At 52.2% G+C, this 19,472-nt stretch overlaps 2 protein-coding genes across 2 annotated transcripts; both read left to right on the forward strand.

Annotated features, from left to right (window-relative positions):
• Positions 1-277: 277 nt before the first annotated feature.
• On the forward strand, positions 278-5,613 carry CCM_05485 (DNA-directed RNA polymerase II largest subunit; the record flags this gene model as incomplete). The annotated part of the gene is made up of 2 exons (XM_006670629.1): positions 278-634; positions 697-5,613. The coding sequence occupies 2 exons, from the start codon at positions 278-280 to the stop codon at positions 5,611-5,613; spliced, it is 5,274 nt and encodes a 1,757-aa protein (XP_006670692.1).
• A 9,627-nt stretch (positions 5,614-15,240) lies between these two features.
• On the forward strand, positions 15,241-16,844 carry CCM_05486 (uncharacterized protein; the record flags this gene model as incomplete). Its single annotated transcript, XM_006670630.1, has 2 exons — positions 15,241-15,702; positions 15,753-16,844. The coding sequence occupies 2 exons, from the start codon at positions 15,241-15,243 to the stop codon at positions 16,842-16,844; spliced, it is 1,554 nt and encodes a 517-aa protein (XP_006670693.1).
• Between the last annotated feature and the right edge of the window lie 2,628 nt (positions 16,845-19,472).

The following is a 19,472-nucleotide window of genomic DNA, read 5'->3' on the forward strand; positions in this document are numbered from 1 at the left end:
CTCCTGGGCCGCTGGCCAGGACAGGTGCTGCTGCGTTCACGGGCCATCCGCAACTCAACTCTGACGGCCTCTGCTATCGAGAAGGAGATTTGCTTGCGCTTGAAACCAATCGAGCTGCTTTTTCTCGTCATTTCCCCTCGCGCACAAGTTTTTTCCCGTCGCACAGGGCTGTAACACCACCATTACCAACCCCCCGAGGCGCGTCCATTTTGACGCCTTAACTGGATAGTCAAAAGTTTTTCAGCATCTCAATCCGTCATCGCCATATCGATTCACCATGGCGAACCTTCCATTTCCGCATTCGAGCGCGCCGCTCAAAACTGTCGAGGAGATTCAGTTTGGTATGTTGTCTCCAGAGGAGATCAAAAACATGAGCGTCGCGCATATTCTCTACCCCGAAACCATGGAAGAAAACAAGACAACACCGCGCGACGGCGGTCTCAACGATCCCCTGCTCGGTTCCATCGATCGCCAGTTCAAGTGCAAGACTTGCGCTCAGCCGATGAGCGAATGTCCCGGCCATTTTGGTCACATAGAATTAGCGAAACCCGTCTATCACCCTGGCTTCATCAAGAAAGTAAAGAAGGTCTTGGAGATTGTCTGCCACAATTGCAGCAAAGTGTTGGCCGATGAAGTTGGTCTTCCCTTCACTCCATGAAGCCTTTGAGCTTGTTGGATGCTAACGTGAACTCTCAGAGCGACCCCGAATTCGTTGCAGCTGTTCGTACCCGCGATTCGAAAGTTCGATTCAAGCGCATCTGGGCCGTGTGCAAAAAGAAGCGCAAGTGCGAGAATGAGGAGAGGCAGGACAAGAACAAAGATGAAGAGTTTGCTCCAGGGGTCAAAAACACCGTTCTCGAAGGACACGGCGGATGTGGGAACATGCAACCGCAGGTGAGACAGGCCGCGCTGCAACTCAAGGCTGCTTTTGAGGTGAATTCGGAAGAAGGCCCCAAGAGAAAGGAAACCGTCAACATCAGCGCCGAAATGGCGCACGGTATTCTTCGCCGAATCTCTGAGCGCGATCTGCACAATATGGGCCTCAACTCGGACTATGCCCGTCCTGAGTGGATGATCATCACGGTTCTGCCTGTTCCCCCTCCTCCTGTGCGTCCTAGTATTTCCATGGATGGTACTGGAACCGGCACGAGAAACGAAGATGATTTGACGTACAAGCTTGGCGACATTATTCGCGCCAACGGTAATGTCAAACAGGCCATTCGAGAAGGATCGCCGCAACATATCGCGCGTGATTTCGAGGAATTGCTACAATATCATGTTGCCACGTATATGGATAACGATATTGCTGGCCAGCCACGGGCCCTCCAAAAGAGTGGCCGCCCTGTCAAGGCCATTCGAGCCCGTCTGAAGGGCAAGGAGGGTCGTCTGCGAGGCAACTTGATGGGTAAGCGTGTTGATTTTTCCGCGCGTACCGTCATCACTGGTGACGCCAACCTGTCTCTGCACGAAGTTGGTGTTCCGCGAAGCATTGCCCGCACTCTCACATACCCCGAGACAGTCACTCCCTACAACATTGCCAAGCTCCATCAACTCGTCGAAAATGGACCCAACGAACACCCCGGTGCCAAATACGTCATTCGCTCCGACGGCACCCGAATCGATCTAAGACACCACAGACGCGCTGCCCAGATTTCTTTAGAGTACGGATGGAAAGTTGAGCGCCACCTAATCGACGGCGACTATATCATCTTCAACCGTCAGCCCTCTCTCCACAAGGAATCCATGATGGGTCATCGTGTCAAGGTCATGCCATACTCCACGTTTCGACTCAACTTGTCCGTCACTTCCCCCTACAATGCTGATTTCGACGGTGATGAGATGAACTTGCACGTTCCTCAGACCGAGGAAACGCGAGCTGAAATCAAGGAGCTCTGTCTCGTCCCCAATAACATCGTCTCACCTCAAAAGAACGGCCCCTTGATGGGTATTGTCCAGGACTCTCTGGCTGGTTGCTACAAACTCTGCCGTCGTGACACGTTCATTGACAAGGAATTGGTCCAAAACATCATGCTCTGGGTTCCCAATTGGGATGGTGTGATCCCGCAGCCGGCTATCCTGAAGCCAAGACCTCGTTGGACTGGTAAACAAATCATCAGCATGGTCATTCCTGCCGAGATCAGTCTGTACAGCAAGGAAGATAAATTGGACAATCCCAAGCATGATGCTGGCATGCTTATCCAGAGTGGTCAGCTCATATATGGCCTTCTCAAGAAGAAATATGTCGGTGCTGCCGCAGGTGGCATCATCCACCTATGCTACAATGAGCTCGGACCTGATGGCGCCATGGCGTTCTTGAACGGCGTCCAACAGGTCGTCACCTACTGGTTGCTCAACACGGGCCACAGTATCGGTATTGGTGACACTATTCCCGATAAGGAGACCATTGACAAGATCCAAGCTCATATCGATGAACACAAGGCTGAAGTCGCTCGCTTGACCGCACAGGCCACAGCCAACGAGCTGGAGGCTCTGCCCGGCATGAATGTTCGTGCTACTTTCGAGAGCAAGGTCTCCCTGGCTCTCAACATGGCGCGTGATCAGGCTGGTACTTCAACGCAGAAGAGCTTGAAGGATTCCAACAACGCCGTCACCATGTCTGAATCCGGCTCAAAGGGTTCTTCCATCAATATTTCACAGATGACGGCTCTTGTGGGTCAGCAGATTGTCGAAGGAAAGCGCATTCCTTTCGGCTTCAAGTACAGAACACTGCCTCACTTCACTAAGGACGATTATTCACCCGAAGCTCGAGGTTTCGTGGAGAACTCGTATCTTCGTGGCCTGACCCCGACCGAATTCTTCTTCCACGCCATGGCTGGTAGAGAAGGTCTCATTGATACTGCGGTCAAGACTGCAGAGACCGGCTACATCCAGCGTCGTCTCGTTAAGGCGCTTGAGGACCTTAGCGCGCGCTACGATGGAACCGTCCGCAACTCACTTGGCGACGTTATTCAATTCTTGTACGGTGAAGATGGTCTCGATGCTATGTGCATTGAAAGACAGAGACTTGGCACCATCAAGATGTCTGATGCCGCCTTTGAGAGGCAGTATCGCCTAGATCTTGCTAACCCCCCTGAGTGGTTCCGCAAAGATTATGAGTACGGCAACGAGCTGGCTGGCGACAAGGCGTCCATGGAATTGCTGGACATGGAGTGGGATACCTTGCTTGCTGACAGACGCGCCGTCCGCGACATTAACAAGCACAAGATGGGCGAAGAGATGATGCAACTTCCTCTCAATATCGGCCGTATCATTGAGAGCGCCAAGCGCGTCTTCAACATTCGCGAAACTGATCGCAGTAACCTTCGCCCATCGGATGTCATCACCACTGTACAAACTTTGCTGTCTGGCATGAAGATTGTGCGCGGCAGCGATCCCATTTCGCTGGAGGCTGATTTCAATGCCACCATTCTGTTCAAGGCGCTTCTTCGCTCACGTCTTGCTTTCAAAGAGATTGTGTACGTGCATCGCTTGAATAAACTTGCTTTTGATCACGTCCTTGGTGAGCTGCAAAATCGATGGGATCGAGCTTTCGTCAGCCCTGGAGAAATGGTGGGCGTTCTTGCAGCCCAGTCTATTGGTGAGCCGGCCACCCAGATGACACTTAACACCTTCCATTTTGCTGGTGTTTCCTCCAAGAACGTCACTTTGGGTGTACCGCGCCTCAAAGAAATTCTCAACTTGGCCAAGAATATCAAGACGCCAAGCATGGCTGTCTACTTGGACACCAAGCTGGGTACCCAGGAGCAGGCCAAGAAGCTCCGCAGCTTGGTCGAATACACCAACCTGCGTTCTGTCACATCGGTTACCGAAATCTACTACGACCCCGACGTGCAGGCCACCAACATCACCGAAGATGTAGACATGGTTGAGTCGTACTTTATGATTCCGGACGATGGCCAAGACACCATCCATCGCCAGTCGCGCTGGCTTCTTCGCATCACTCTTGATCGCCAAAAGCTCTTGGACAAGGAAATCACCATTGATGATGTTGCTGCGTGCATCAAAGAAGAGTACGCCACCGACCTGGCCATCATCTTCTCTGACAACAACGCCGACGAACAAGTCATCCGTATTCGTACCATTCGTCGGGACGATGGCAAGGACGAGGATCCCGACACGAAGATTGAGGACGATGTCATGCTCAAGCGCCTGGAAGCTCACTTACTTGACACCATGACTCTGCGCGGTGTTCCTGGTGTTGAGAGGGCCTTCCTGTCCAAGGGCACTCGTCTTATCGAAGATGAGGACGGCTCTGAATTGGCACTAATTGACAACCCGAAGTGCACTCAGTGGTTTTTGGATACTAGTGGATCCGCCCTCCGAGAAGTGCTTGCTGTCCCTGGTGTCGATCCCAGAAGAACCTACAGTAACGACCTGTACCAGATTACTGAGGTCTTTGGTGTCGAAGCTGTACGATCTGCGCTGATCAAGGAGTTGTCCAATGTTTTGTCGTTCGACGGTTCATACGTCAACCATCGTCACATCGCTTTGCTTTGTGACATCATGACCTACCGTGGTGTCATCTCGGCTGTCACTCGCCACGGTATCAATCGCGCTGACACGGGTGCGCTGATGCGTTGCTCCTTTGAAGAGACTGTCGAAATTCTGCTCGAGGCTGCTGCTTCTGGCGAGCTCGACGACTGCCGCGGTATCTCCGAGAACGTCATGCTTGGCCAGCTTGCGCCTATGGGCACTGGTAACTTTGACGTGTACTTGGACCCCAAGATGCTGGAGACGGTCATTTCCGACAACTCTCGCATGGGCCTCATGCCTGGCATGCCCGCCAAGGAGGGCGAAGGCGAAGGTGCAGCGACTCCATATGACAGCGGCTCGCCGATGGGTGAGTCGGGCTACCTCAGTATGGCTTCGCCTGCTGCTGGCAACTTCTCTCCTATCCAGGGTGCTGGTTCGGAAACACCCACTGGATTCAACACCGAGTACGGTGGTGGTTTCGGTACCAATGGTGCGATGAGCCCGTACTCGCGCGGCGCTTCCAGCCCGTTCAGCACATCGCCGACGTCGCCATTCAGCGCAGGCATGGGAGGCTATTCGCCGTCATCTCCCAACACGGGCTACTCGCCTACGTCGCCGATGCTGGACGGTGGTGCTCGCTACGCCACCTCGCCTTCCTTTAGCCCATCATCGCCGTCTTTCTCGCCGACCTCGCCGATGCTGCGGCCTACGAGCCCGGCGAGTCCAAACTACAGCCCAACGTCGCCCAGTTACTCGCCGACGTCCCCCACATCACCGCGACACTACTCGCCGACGTCACCGGCTCAGTTCAACTCGCCAACGTCTCCCAGCTACTCCCCGGCCAGTCCCAACTACAGCCCTGCGTCCCCCAACCTGCACGGCGCCACGTCGCCTTCGTACTCGCCCGCGTCGCCATCGTGGTCACCGACCTCCCCCGACGCCTACTCGCCCACGAGCCCGAGCTTCGGTCGCAGCCCTGGCCAGCAGCAGTCGCCCACGAGCCCGGGTTACTCTCCCACATCGCCTCAGTTCTCTCCTCGCACGCCTGGTCCTCCGGGCTCTGGTGGAGACGCTGGAACTGGCAACCAGTACTCGCCTAGCTCACCGAATAACGAGTGATTTGACACGCCGACTATTAAACCATGAAAAGCTTGCAAAAAAAAAAAATCAAAGCCCGCCTGCAAAAAAGGAGTCTTGAGTGTTTGTTTGGAAAGAGAACCGGAATGAAAGAGCGGAGGAGATTGGCATTATACATAGAACGAAACCCCCCTTTGCATTAGAGAAGGCCAATTTCTTTTTCTGTTGGGTCGTGTTTGGGGAAAGGGGAAGAATTTTGGGAGCAAGAGGAGAGACTGAAACGAAAGGCGTTGCAAAGCAAAAAAAGACAGGACAAGATAATTCTTCCTATATTCCTTTTCTTTTATGTTTGTTTGGGTTGGCATTTTTTTTTTCCATTTTTTCTTCCCCCCCGATTAATTTTCAGTTTTTGTATGTACACTACACCCCAGGGGAGAGACAGAAGGAGAGAAGAAGAAATATTTTGATAGCAAAAAGCAGAGGAGGAAAACAAACACGCAAACCACAACCCCAAAAGAAAGAGTACACCCTATTTTTTTGACTGAAACTTTCCCTCTCCCGATTGCGACGCCGAAGAAGCAAGCCGATGACTATGAACGAAACAAAAGATTGAAACAAATTGAATTTGGTCAAGAAGAATGAGCATGAGACCTGACTTTATTGTTGGCTGGCGGGGGGCTATTTATCACAGAGAGAAAGCAGATTGGAACCCTCAACATCATCTCTTGCTTTTTTATTCTTTTACTGTCATTTCTTTTATTCACCTTGTTTTGCTTGTTCTCAGCTGTGAATTATTTATATCCTGGTAATGAATACATCCAATTTGAAGCCAGACTGGTTTGTATGATAGCATGTGCATGTTGATCCCCTCACTGTGATAGGGAGAGAAAAACAGGCTGGTAGTCATGTTGGTTGATGAACCAGACGGCGCAATTTGGTTCTCCTGGTCTGCTTCTCCTGTGGAATGCTAGAACGAGGAGACTGTAAGACACACAGAAACGGGATGGGCAAAGTCTTTGCCACGGGGTGAACCGGCAACTCACACGGAAGATTCCCGCGCGCCAGCAAGGGGGGGGCAAGGCGCTTATTAACCAGTTTTAGGAGTCCATTTACGGATGAGCGGCGAGCCTCTCCTGGCAAGCAAGTGGAAAGAAGACACGCTACAAACGAGGGCTGCATTTCCCTGCGTTTTCCCTGCTACTTGGGGGAAATTGCCATCGGTAACTAATACATACGGTTCGCAATCCCGGAACCAGGCCCGCCAACAGAAACAGACAATGACCCATTCTCCGAACCAAATTCTTGGCGGACGTGGCCTTTGTTGGACAGGAGCGGAGTTGGGGGCGGCGGGCCAAGTGTATGTATGTATTGGACTGGCGAACAGGCCGCCCTTTGTCTTTTTTCGCTACATTCAAAGGCCCGCCCCCCAACAAATCAGAACAAACAAGGGTTTCCCACCCGACCCTAGAAACTATACGTATCCGAAGTTTTCGTGTTTTTTTTTTTCTCTTTGTTCTCGGCCTCCGGCCGAGAGAGGGGACAACGCCGTTGGCCGTCGTCGTTGGCCATCACATGATGAGCAGTGGATGCATGGCGGACACGGAGGGGGGGAGGACAGGCGTGAAGAGGCGAGGCTAAAAAAGACAGGATGAGAGGGGAGGAGAAACAAGAGAGGGAAGAAAAAGAAAGAGGCAACGGAAAAGGCATCTTTCTAGCCTAAGCTACGGGTTGCTTCGAAGGTTGGGCAGAGTAGAGACACAACGGCGCTTATTAATGGCACTAAGCCAGCCCAAGCAACTTGATGCGTTTTCAGGTTGTAGGCGAGAGTCCGGATGCGAGAATTCGGAGGCGAGCGAGCAACTAGGTAGCTAATAAAGTAGCGACGGAGCTGGCTTCATTTTAGTCGCAAAGTAGACGAAAGAAGAAAGACGCACAACCAGCCTATTAGCCACTCAGAGCGGGCGGAGAACTCATTCTGCTGGCGCGGGCGTTCGCGCTCCTGGACGGGCGGCGCGCTTCTCGCCCTCTTGAGCTTTGGCGTGGTTCGGTATAGCCGAGATCCTGCGACGAAATGCACAGAGTAGAGAGCGACAAAGACTTGGACTTGAAAGAATAATCGTGCAGGCCCAGCAGAGATTTTTCTTTGGATTCCGTATAGACACACCGCGCGGCAGCAGTCACACACACCCCTTTTGCCTTTTTTTTTTCTTTTCTTTTCACCCTTCGACCGGTGGACAACGCGGCGGCCGTGTTAGTTGGGTCTCCGTCTTTGTTGCGTGTTAGTCGATGACGCTGATGCTGTCAAGAAGACTTGGCGACGAGCCAATCTGGGACCCTTGTCTGCACTAAGAGCAAGCGGCGGAAAATGAAGAGGAATAATAGGCATCCATTTGCCTTTGAAGAAAAGGCAAAATCGTGTCCCCTTTTTTCCACTTTCCATTTTTTGCTCGGCGTTGGAGCGCGAAAGAAGATGAGAGAGAGGTGACTCCTCGCCCGTCCAAGCCCACCCGGCCGCATAACGGGCCTCAAGGCGACCTCGGGGCCCCCAGCCAGTGGCATGGCCTACAAGCTTCGAAGCGTCAAACGCACTGGGCGTTACAGAAAACGTCTTCATGTTGGACAAATGACATGGCATGCTCTTTGTGTCACGCTGTGGTGGCAGAGCGGGCCGCTTTTCCATCTCATGTAGGTGCAGTGCTGCATATTCGATGACCATTCTCCCCCCCGGTTGCGGCTGGTTCGCGCAGCACCGCTCGGAGCGCCCGGCGCACCATTCTTGGGGGGGCAAACATGTAACACAACATATCGCCTGCCGTCGGCACTTGACAGTCCATGGCCCCCAAACGACTGGAGCTGATATCGAATTCATGTCAAGGGGACGGGAGGGGAAGGGGGAGACGAGAGACCAAAATGACTCCTCATGTCTTACACGCCAGCTCGACATCCCGCTGCGCACAACATCCAAATTTAACAAACAACACGGCTCTGCACGCGCAAACTGCAGCCTCTTCAGCCCAAATACGCACGGGGGAAGTTGCATGAGACATCGTAAAAATAGTAGAGAAACAATTGCATTTTATCAGACGATTGTGCTAGTCCGTTCCGACTGCAAGGGCTGACAGCCTTCACCAACTCATCACTGTTCAATGTATACCCAATCGTCATGAAAACAACTGAAGCTTGAATGAAGAAGAGAAAGTAGGGAGCGAGTAGAGTAAGTCCGCCACACGGTGACGTAAAAGGGCAAGGGGGGTCACAAAGGACACCCCTTGAAAGAAGCGAAGAACCAGAAAATTCAGTGCCGCCAAAGAGGATCGGCCAAGCGATGTTCAAGAATTGAAGATGTCAAGTGGAATCGCCCATGATATTCTTGTAATAAGGGCGATGTTCATGTAAGTTGCCGAATGGGGGCATGCTGGCCGCGAGGCTCTCTATGCAAGTGTTGCGTATATCGTCTTTTTTGGACTGGGACCGTGTTATGCAGCTGACGAGTATATTAGCGCTTATAATTTACCAAGATTCGAGACCAAAGTTCCAGGTATACTCACAAAAGGGCCATTGAATAAACCGTGCAGTAACCTTACGAGGCCTTCGGGCACTGAGGGCGGTCGCAGTTGCCCTCCCAAATTTGGGTACCCTTGTTAATCACAACAGAGCACGGGCAGGTGGGCTTCTGCTCAGTATCCTGAGAGGTACAGCCGCACAAAGTCCACTTCTGAAATGTAACCCAAAGGCACATGTTGGCGGTTTTGATGTTTCGTATGGCTCTGGAGTTGTATCAGATGCCACCGAGACGCGGTAGCTGAAGAGAGCCTGGGAAGAATGAAGCTTCTCCGGTCCCGTTGGACTGGTCTTTAGAGAAGACAAGGCTGATATGAAGGGAGTAGTGTCAGAAGTGGACGATTCTGTTCAGGAGGCAGAAATTTGTCCGGCGCAGACTGCAAAGACAAGGAAGAAGATGAGCGTGGGGGTGATGATGGATTGCCAGAGCAGGAGGAAGAAAGGTGTTTTAAATATGTACCAATTGGAAACGGTCTTTGCAGTCAAAATATCTTTTCCCTTTTTTGCCATACTATGGCAAATTGTACCGAGCCAACGCAAGTACCTCGCGGCCGCTTATACGGAAAGCGGAAGCCGGGAATGTACGCGTGTGGAGGATCTGACCAGTCTCGTTTGTGACAAGTTATTTCTACTTGTAGACCCTGGTCGAAAGGCAACGGCGCCGGGGAAGCAGTGTTCTCTGATTGCTTATTTTCTCAATGTTTGCAATGTTCTTGAAGTAAAGTCCGGCCAAGCGTAGGGCTGGGGTTGGCAAGTGAGAGGGTGGGGGCGTGTGCTTGTAGTGTATTCGAGATGTAGATGAAAGACGATGTTAGTCGGTGGGCTGGGTCGCTGGTTGGGCCGCTCTGGCAAGGATGTGAATCATCTGCAAAAAAAAAAGAGACATTGGGGTGCTGAAAGAAGAGATAATAATCTTGATCAGGTAGGCGGCGGGAGTCTGCGGCGTTGGTTGCTTGGCCCAGTCACGTCAAAGTCGAGCCGCACCAACATTGCATTGTCCATCCCGGCCGCCTGCTTGTGCTTCTCCATGGCTGCTGTGGAGCGGAGGGGCGACTGCTAGTACGGACGGGAAGAAGAAAAGGAAGAACAGAGCAAGACTAGGCAGGACATGCCGAAGAAAGAAAGAATTGGAAGAAAAGGCAGGGACGAAGCTAGCTGGCAGCTTTCGAAGACGGGTAGGTAGTCCCCGCGCGTGGGCCGCCACGCGCAGAGGACATGACGGCTGGACGGAGTATCTGGTATGGGCAGGGCCAACATCTGAAGGCGCCTCAGCCAGTTCGTCTGCCGTCGCGTACACACGCACACACGCACGCACACACGCACATCCGCCCACACGCATCCTCCACAAAGAGACACAGGCGCGAGCTTGTGGTTGGTAGTGGGCGCAGGATTCTGCATGCGAGGCGCCACGAGGAAGAGCGCGCACCAGGTGGAGCAACAGTGGGAGCATCTAAGATTTGGCGTGCCTTGTCCGCTGGGCTGGCCTGTGTGATTTGCACACACCCTCTCGGTGTCGAGGTCCCGCGAGCGAGTAACCCTGTTGCCTAGTTGGCTGTGCCATGCTAGCCTTCCTGCCTTGCCTTCCTGCCTAGCTTGTGGGGACACCTTGGAGCTGTGTAAGTTGAACGGCGCGGGCGCCCGTCCCGCAGCCCCGTATTCTGGAGGCAGCAAGCGGGGATACAATAATGTCTCTCTTTCTCTGGTGACCCGCTGGAGAGTCAACGTATACTGGCAAACTATCGACAAGTTTGTTGGGTAGGTGCATACAAGCCTATGATTAGCATATGTATAGAACATATAATAAATGAGCTTGAATCTTGAGCCGGCAGAGAGACCGGGCAAAGAGCCAGGCAGCATTGGCCCCCACGGAGAGAGCGGCGGTTTGGCTTGGGCATCGGCTGACAAGATAGTCACCGATGTTTCTGAGCGAAGGTACCCATGGGGTTGCGCAACCCGGCTGAAGCCATCGAGCCAGTGATATCTGGGAAAGTGACTAAACGGGCAGCTCAGGTGCGTCATTGGCGACAAGCGAGGGTTGCTCTGAGGTCCCCGAGCGGCAAGCGGCTGGAGAAGAGCTCTGACTGGAAGACGGCGCCGCAAGAGCTGCAGGCCCTCCCCTCTACAGGGCGGACAAGGGCAGGCGTCGGCTAACGAATCAGCGTACAGGGTCGCCAGGGATCTGCGCCAAAGATTTGTTTCTCATCGCTGGCAGCTCCGTCATTGAATGAGACAGAGAAGTTTGCAAAAAGCCCGAGACAATTTCCTGTTTCCTGAACTTGGAGCAATGGCCGGCCGTTGGGAGGCAATTGCCAGTTGTGAGAGGCAACGTGGAACAGCCATTCACAGTCCTAGGAGCTAGGTAGTACACGTCTATCTATCACTTGACACACGAGGTTAGTAAAATCAATCGACGAATGATGTGGCTACGTAGGGGTGTGGGAGGGAGGATCGGTGGTTCGTCCTGCTTCAAGCGCGACTAACACGAGCACAAATGACTTGACGGAGCTGATGGAAGTGCGTACACCATCTTGCAATTCCGGCTAGATTGTTCGAGGCGTGTCTGAGAGTTTGGTAACCTGCTGGAGGGAAAGAGGCATTGGGGATGTGTGTTGATTAATGCAGGCAATGTGATGAGCAAACGGACGGAGGAGCTGCTCAAGATGGGCGGGCCGGCAAGAAGGACCTCCTTTTTAGCAAGTGGCAGGTGGCAGGTGGCAGGTGGCAGGTGGCAGATGGCGGGTGGCGGCTGGAAACTCCCCTGACCCCTCAAGCCTTGTTCTGCTGGTTGAGAATTTGGTCACGATAATCTGATTCTGTTTGTCCTTTGTTTTCTTGATGTAGTTCTATTCTCTTTATAGGTACCGATAGTAAGGTATTACCTAACCACCTGCCCTATGCCATGCTTTGTCGTCCTGCAGCACCACCAAATGCCCTGAGCGAGGCAGTGGTCCCCTTTTGCTCATGATCCAGCAAATCTTTTCAACCCTGCTCAGCAACGTCCCTCCTCCACCGTCTTGGTCGCATCATATTGTCTCTTATGCTCCCGCATTCCATCAACAGGGTGCATATATCCTGCATTCCATCAATAGGGTGCATATGCGGTTCATCTTGGCCAACAGTAACAATGTCGGCAACTTTCGACATGGTTTAGCAAGCCGCGGCACACTTTCTACTGAACTGCACTATATTCTTCCCAAACCATTCCAGCACCAACAAACTCGCACCGACGCCACAGAGCGCCAAGTTTTCTGGCCCCCGAGAGGCGTCCATCTCTGTACAATCCCAGCCCGGGATTTGGCCTGCATTATACACATAAACAGGACACCTTGGCTCGCAACCAAGCTCCAGTCGGCGAATCACCAACCTCGTCCCTGCCATTTCGACAAATAGCTCAATCCCCTTTGGGATGCCGACATGACTAGCTTCTTTGTCCTCGACCTCTGATACGGAATTCCGAATCGTCCGTGGGGGCTCCTCATCGACAATCCGTTGAGCACTCGATCGTCCCGCTAACGTCCTCATGCGACCCAACATGCGGCCGCGATGCATGACAACCGGCATTGCATGCCATACCTGCAGCCAAAATTCTGTTGGTACCGGATACCTCTTCTCTCCTTTCCGCACAATATCATCGGCGGCAGCAGCGGTGTCGCGTATTGCCGCCAGACATGCGTCAATCCGAGCCGCTCGCTGCGTCACTCACCGCGCCATCCGGGCTGCCGCCGCTTGTCTAGTTGCCGACCCAACACAGCAACCACTACACATAGCCCACCGGAATAGTTCACCGACTATCGCCCGTGTATCGCGAACATCACCTTCCAGTGCCAGGTTACATTGCTTCGTCTGTCGCTGAAATACGCTAGTCTAAGTGCATGACACCCAATATTCGTGCACACTCATAGAAATCCTCGGAAGAAATCCGCGCTCGACTCGCTCTAGCAGACCAGCCTATGCAACGCCGCCCTATTACTGGTCGGTCAGTACTGTGAGCTCCTTGATCGATCCTTCCAGCTAGTCACCCAATCCATGACCGGCCAACCACGGAGCTGAAAGCCGTGAATCACACGGCTCATGACTAGAATTGGAGTTCCAGCGGCGCTCTATGCCCTATTCAGATTCCAAAAGGCGTCACAAGCCGCGAGCCTTGCATGAGCTCATTTACATGCCTGTGAGGCTTCAATCTACTCACCTCTAATGTACAACAGAGAGCTCTCATATCACTGCTGTCTAGTCGACGTGTGACTGGCCTTTAATAGCTCGACTTACTTCTCTCTTAGCAACTCTAGCGTAGCTCGCGCCAAAACCGCCACTCCGCGCCGAGACCTGCGTCTGATGTCTCGTGTCGAAAACAGGCGAAAGGTCCTGACTAGCCGCGGAAAAAGGGCAACCGACAAATTGACGTTGCTGGCCTTTCCCATTGTGATGAGCCACGCCTCAAAACGGCCAGCCAATCATCCTTCTGCGTAAGCGCTGAAAGTGCTGGCTCAGGCAACCCCCCACACTGGCCCTGTAGGGCTCAGCTTCTCGATCAGGGTAGATTATACGCGCTAATACGAATCCAATGTTGGTGGTCCTCAGTCGCTGCATCGGGTGGAGACATTGTCGACAACTACAGTTAGATGGTTGGACACCACTCTCGTCACCACCCCATGGGGCGGCCGAAAGTTGCGCGTGCATCTTGGTTTAAGTTTGAACATCTCGGCTCAGTACACATGGAGTGGTAACTGACGAGCCGCCCAGAGTTGGGAGCTAACTTGGAAAAGACGGTGTGGAGCTTGCGCCATCTGCATCTCCTTCAACTCAATCACCAACGCTGGTACGATGTTACGATGGTGAGCCGATGCAGGTCATTGTATCCTTTCTTCCGGGAGCCACATGCACTAGCCTCTATTCACAGAACATGATTCGTTGGGTGAATGTCCCAGGAGTCCTCCGTAGAGTGTGGTCAGCTGGCTCGTGATGTCGCCGTTCCTCAATACTTGGTGTCTAACACGGTGACTCGCCTGGCTCGACGCAGTATATGTCAAGAGCGACTAGAAAATTATCCCTGCTGCATTCGGAAGCATCTAGAGATGCATTGTACAAATAGCGCACTGTTGAGACATGGGTCTCGATATCAGTTCCAATCTTCCTCACTGACTTGACGTTCGCGCGATGAGGCCGGCTCGGTCGTGGTGGCTTTGGGCTCCGGCCAACTTGCGGGTTTTAGGCGCTACCCAGCCATGCGCACTTGCCCGTCGAAACTGTGGTCGCAGAATATATATCAGCGGTATACTATACTGACGGTATATGCACTTATAGACTCGGAGCCGAAGATCGGACTTGTGAGTCCTGAGCTTTGAAGACTTACACGTCCAAGTTGGGGCTACACTTGGGGGCAAACAAAATCCCTGCGACTCCTAGTTTTGGCCTAGTCTTGCTGATCGAATGGTCTTTTGAATCGTTTTGTAGAAACGCGGTCTCCGAACCAGGCTTAGCTGACGCTCCCTTGTCACAAACTTTACGAGCATTTAGAATGATCTACTGTTGATTGGCTCTTCCAAGGCGCCACACATGGAGGTCAAGGGCAAGCTATAACCCTGCCAAGTCTAGAGCGGATACTGTCGTTTTTCCTACATTTTATCTCAGCATTATCATACTGCCGTCGAGTGCGTGGAAGTGATGGTGGCTGCGCTGGAACAGCATGGCTAGTGCCAAAGGCACTGAGCTACAGCACATGTTCAAGTGTTGTTGTTAATCATTATATGTTGGAGGTGTCGCTTTTGAACACGGATCAAGTATCTGTAGCTGTAATTGATTACAGTGCTAAATATTGTGTAGCTGACTACTGCCATTCTTTCAGTTATGTATTGATGTGATTTGCTTGGTTCTTCCTTTGAACCGACGGCACTTACACGCTGTAGCACCGCGGCAGGCCGCCTTTGCGGGCAAAAATAAATCCGCCTCCCCTGGTAAGGCGTTCCAGGGGATTCCCAACTTTGCGTTGATGCAAAGCCTCAGGGGTGCGTACAACAGCCCTTCAACATTGCCCTTTTGCGTCTTCAGTAATTTGTACTTTCGTTTTCAACTGCTGCAATTGTTTTGTCGGACCATCTTAGGCCGTCCACCATGACAACTCGCAACCTGCTTTCCGGCCCCATTACGCTTTCTGAAGCACAAGGCCGGGACAAAAACATTCTCCACGCGCTGCAGTATCCCAAACAGAAAGAGGCCTTTTATGAGCGCATCGAGGGATTACGTCCCCTCCTAGCTGATGCTGTGGCCCATCATCTTTGCGTCAAATCGGCACAAGTCACCATTTCTCCTCAAGAACACTGGCTCAATGGATCGTTCAACCTTTGTGTTCCAGTGTTGGTTGAAGCTGATGAGACTACAAAGACGACCGTTCCCAAGTTTGTGATTATTCGCTTTCCATTACCATATCGTGTCGGCGAAGCAACGAATCCTGGAAATTCAGACGAAAAGATCAATACCGAGGCCGCGACGTACGCATGGCTCCAGCGGAATTGCCCTGAGGTCCCTATACCACAGCTCTATGGCTTTGGCCTGTCTACAAATAAAAGAGCAAGTGTCAAATCTCTTTGGGTCTTCTTCCCACATGCTAACATTACTATCTTTAGTGGACGAATCTTGAATTTCTTCCCTGCTGGTCTCGCTGGTTCCAGCGGGCTCGACGCTTCTTCTTGGCCGTTTTTGGCTTTTCGCAGCCCTCGGATTATGTGCATCGTTGCCCCAGTCACCTCGCCAGCCTTGACATTGGCTACCTGCTCATAGAGACAATTACTTCTGGCGAGATGCTCTCGTCGTCCTGGGACGAGAAGCATCACGACGAGAAGCTCCAGCACAATTTGCAGCGCGACGTTGCCAGGGTAATGCTCTCTCTTGCTAAAATCCCGCTTCCTCGCATCGGATCGTTTAGAATAGACGACAACGGATATGTGAGCCTCGTCAACCGCCCCCTCAGCCTTCACTTCGCTATGCAGGAAAACGAAGGCGTCTCCGTGGATCTGCCTAGAGACAAGACATTTTCCACCGTTGACGGCTTTGTTCTGCATCGTATCGCAGCTCACGAAAATCGGCTGCTCTACCAACCAAACGGCATCAGCAGTTACTCCGATGCCTGCTATCAAATGACTAGTCTCGCTGGTGCAAAATCTATTTTCCCACAGTTATTTCGACGAGATCTTCAGGATGGGCCTTTTGCATTTGCCTTGACTGATATGCATCGGAGTAATATTCTTGTTGACGAAGAATGGAATATTACGAGAATCATTGACCTCGAATTCGCTGCGTCGTTACCGCTCGAATTTTTGCAGACACCATACTGGCTTACAGGAAAACTCGTTGATGAGGTTGAACCAACCGAGTTTACTCCCATACACAACAAGTTCATCGAGCACTTGAGACGGGAAGAGGCGAAGCTTCCGGGATACGGAAAGGAGACCGAGCCGCTTTCCTCGGTCATCGACAAGGCATGGTCCAACGGGACATTCTGGGCGCCAGCAGCGTTGGATGATTCAATCGTCTTTACAAGCACATTCTATAAGCGACTATTGCCGGATTACTTTGGCTTGACCGAGGAGGAAATAAACAACGCCGGCTACGCGTTCTTTGCCAGTTTATGGCGCCCCAACATTCATGACATCATAGAGAGGAAAATGCAAGACAGAGAGATGTATTTTGAGAAACTGAGGGCAGTATTTGCCGACTAAGAAGAAGATGCCATAAGTTTTGGCCAGGTCAGCACGGCTATCTACCGCGCATTCACACACACAAAACACACCCAAACAAAGCAACTAAGCGTCGATATGCGGTAGCACTCGCCTCACCTACCCATCGAGCGAATCCTCTGCCCACTTTACCATGCCATTTGACGCGCCCTGCGTGGTTCTCTGTCCAACGACAGTATACGACTGACGACTCGCAAGACTTGCAATGTTTCAAAATGGCCGCGGGCCTCGTTCCAACGTCACTAATCCTTTTTCTCAATCCATTATTTCCCTAAAAGCAAACTGAGCGACACACAAATTAGTACAGATAAGGAAAAAAAACGAGACATTTGTGGTCGGAGGACGAAAAGCCTTCTGTCAAGCGGGCTCTCGTCCGCCTGTGAAGCAGCCATTGGTATCAACTAGAACGATGCTGCGTTATAGTAATGACCGTTGGCACACGCGATGAGCTTGTTGATGATGTACCATTTCTCTGCTGGCCACGAGAGACGTTCGTTTGTTGTTGACCAGAATGAGTGGACAGGCTAGATCGCCTCTGCCTGTCCGCGGGTATGGGCTGACTGTGCTGAAGTTCCCTCCTTGGCTGTCTTGAGAGAGGGTCCTGTCTAGCCGGTCGTTGATCTTCGGCCTGACCAGAAGGAATAGATCGCCTCGGCCTTTCTACAGGCATGGGCTGACTGTGCTGAGGTTCCCTCCTTGTCTGTCCTTGGGGATGGCTAGATCTGATTGTTAAGTTATATTCGAATGGACCAGAATGAGTAGGCTGGCTAGATTGCCTCGGTCTTTCCGCAGGTATGAGCTGACGGTGATGAGGTTCCCTCCTTGTTCGGCTCAAGGGAGGGTCCTGTCTGGCCGGTCTTTGATCTTCGAATTGACCAGAATAAGTCGAGTGGCTAGATTGCCTCGGCCTTTCCGCAGGTATAAGCTGACGGTGATGAGGTTCCCTCATTGTTCGGCTTGAGGGAGGGGACTCTCTGGCTGTCTGTTGATCTTGGCTGTGACTGGAACGACGGGAGGAACTCTCGAGCCTCTCCCGGGTTGCTTCCGGCCATGGCTGAGCATGATATATGACTGGTTGATGTCCCCGGTGGTGAGAACGACTATAGTTGTAGTGGCTAGGAGGCGGACCCCCCCATAGCTGTTGGTGGCATTGGCTGAGAACGACGCATGACTTGTCGATTTTCCTGGAAATCAGCAGGACTATGGTCGTAGCTAGGAGGCAAACCCCATATAGCCGTCTCTAGCCTTGGCTGACATTCGCTCCCTGGAGAATAAGGGTAATACATGGCTGGCACTGGCGAATATCTCCCTTGAGAAAAAGGGTCCCATATGGCTGGCGTCTGTTCCGGGGGGTAACTATCAGGACTGGGGAAGTATTCATCAGATAAACTCTTCCCGTCCTCCGCCAGGGGTTGCACAGGTCTGTCCCCTGTTGGTTGAGGATGACGGTCACGTCTGGCTTGCGTCTGGTGCCAGAACTCCTCAGTAATTGTGACGAAGCGCCTGTCCGTCACCGGGGGTTGGGGAGCGTCGTCGAGCCCTTCTGTAGAGGCCATACTTGTGTTTTGTAGAGTATGATCGGCGTAGCCCGAGGACAATTTTTCGCAATCTCCTGGCTCGTCGCGACAGGCTCCCTCGGGTTCTAAAGATTGTGCTTGGTCGTCTCGGTGATGTTGATCTTGGAAGGTGATGACGAGAGAAAGACTGTTGAAGTATATGAGGGGTCGAGGAACGAACTGAAGAGAAGTATGTGAGGTGTCTAGAAACACTGAAGAGAAGTATGCGAGTTGTCTAGAAAAGATTTGAAGAGAGGAAAAGGCGCTCTCAGGCTTTATATATCTGGTGCTTTAGGGGGGGGGGGGTGAGTTGGCGTGTCGGTGGCACAAGCGACGCCTTTGACACATCAGACTGCCGCCTTACACAGGCAACAATTTTACATGGCTGTGCAAATACTGCGACAGGGACTAAGCGGTTCAAGTTACTCAAAGAATAGGCTCCAGTTTCGTTCAGACAGCGACACGTCGTTGCCTCGACATGCTGCACACCATCCGACGTGGGCGCCCATGCCTGGGCATAGGCTACTATTATTAGTGTAGACGTGTACTTCTCTCAACTGAAACCAGCTACATCCTAGAAAGATCGGCCATCATGATCGACACCATCTAGTCGTGGGGGCCGTCCTTCGTTGGAGCAGGCAGGTGTCCGCTGATAGCTTATTGGGGGCTGTAGCCTGTGCGGCAAGGTTTCACACATGCACAAATGGTCCAAAATATAGAGTGTAAATTCCGTCGATTTTATTAAAAAAAGTGGTGAAGAATAAATACTTGCGTCAAGACCAGATCCAATGTCCAGGTCAGAAACACGCAAAGATTGAGAAAGTAAACCTGAGGTGACCTGCTGTCAAGGAGGAGACTTTATAGAATCACAAGTTAGTATAACCAGTGTAAATGTAGCGCCTGCTTTCAGAGGACGAAATTTTTCGTAAAAGTGAGCTCCAATCGGCCTCGGAAGTAGCTTTTGCGATTGTCGGAAAATATGAATCTGATCGCCTTCATTGACCCCCCGTGGACTTGCTGGGACAACAAGGTTAGTTTCACTACCACGCGAGCC

The sequence above is a fragment of the Cordyceps militaris genome, assembly GCF_000225605.1.
Source record: "Cordyceps militaris CM01 unplaced genomic scaffold CCM_S00004, whole genome shotgun sequence".
NCBI classification, from domain to species: domain Eukaryota; kingdom Fungi; phylum Ascomycota; class Sordariomycetes; order Hypocreales; family Cordycipitaceae; genus Cordyceps; species Cordyceps militaris.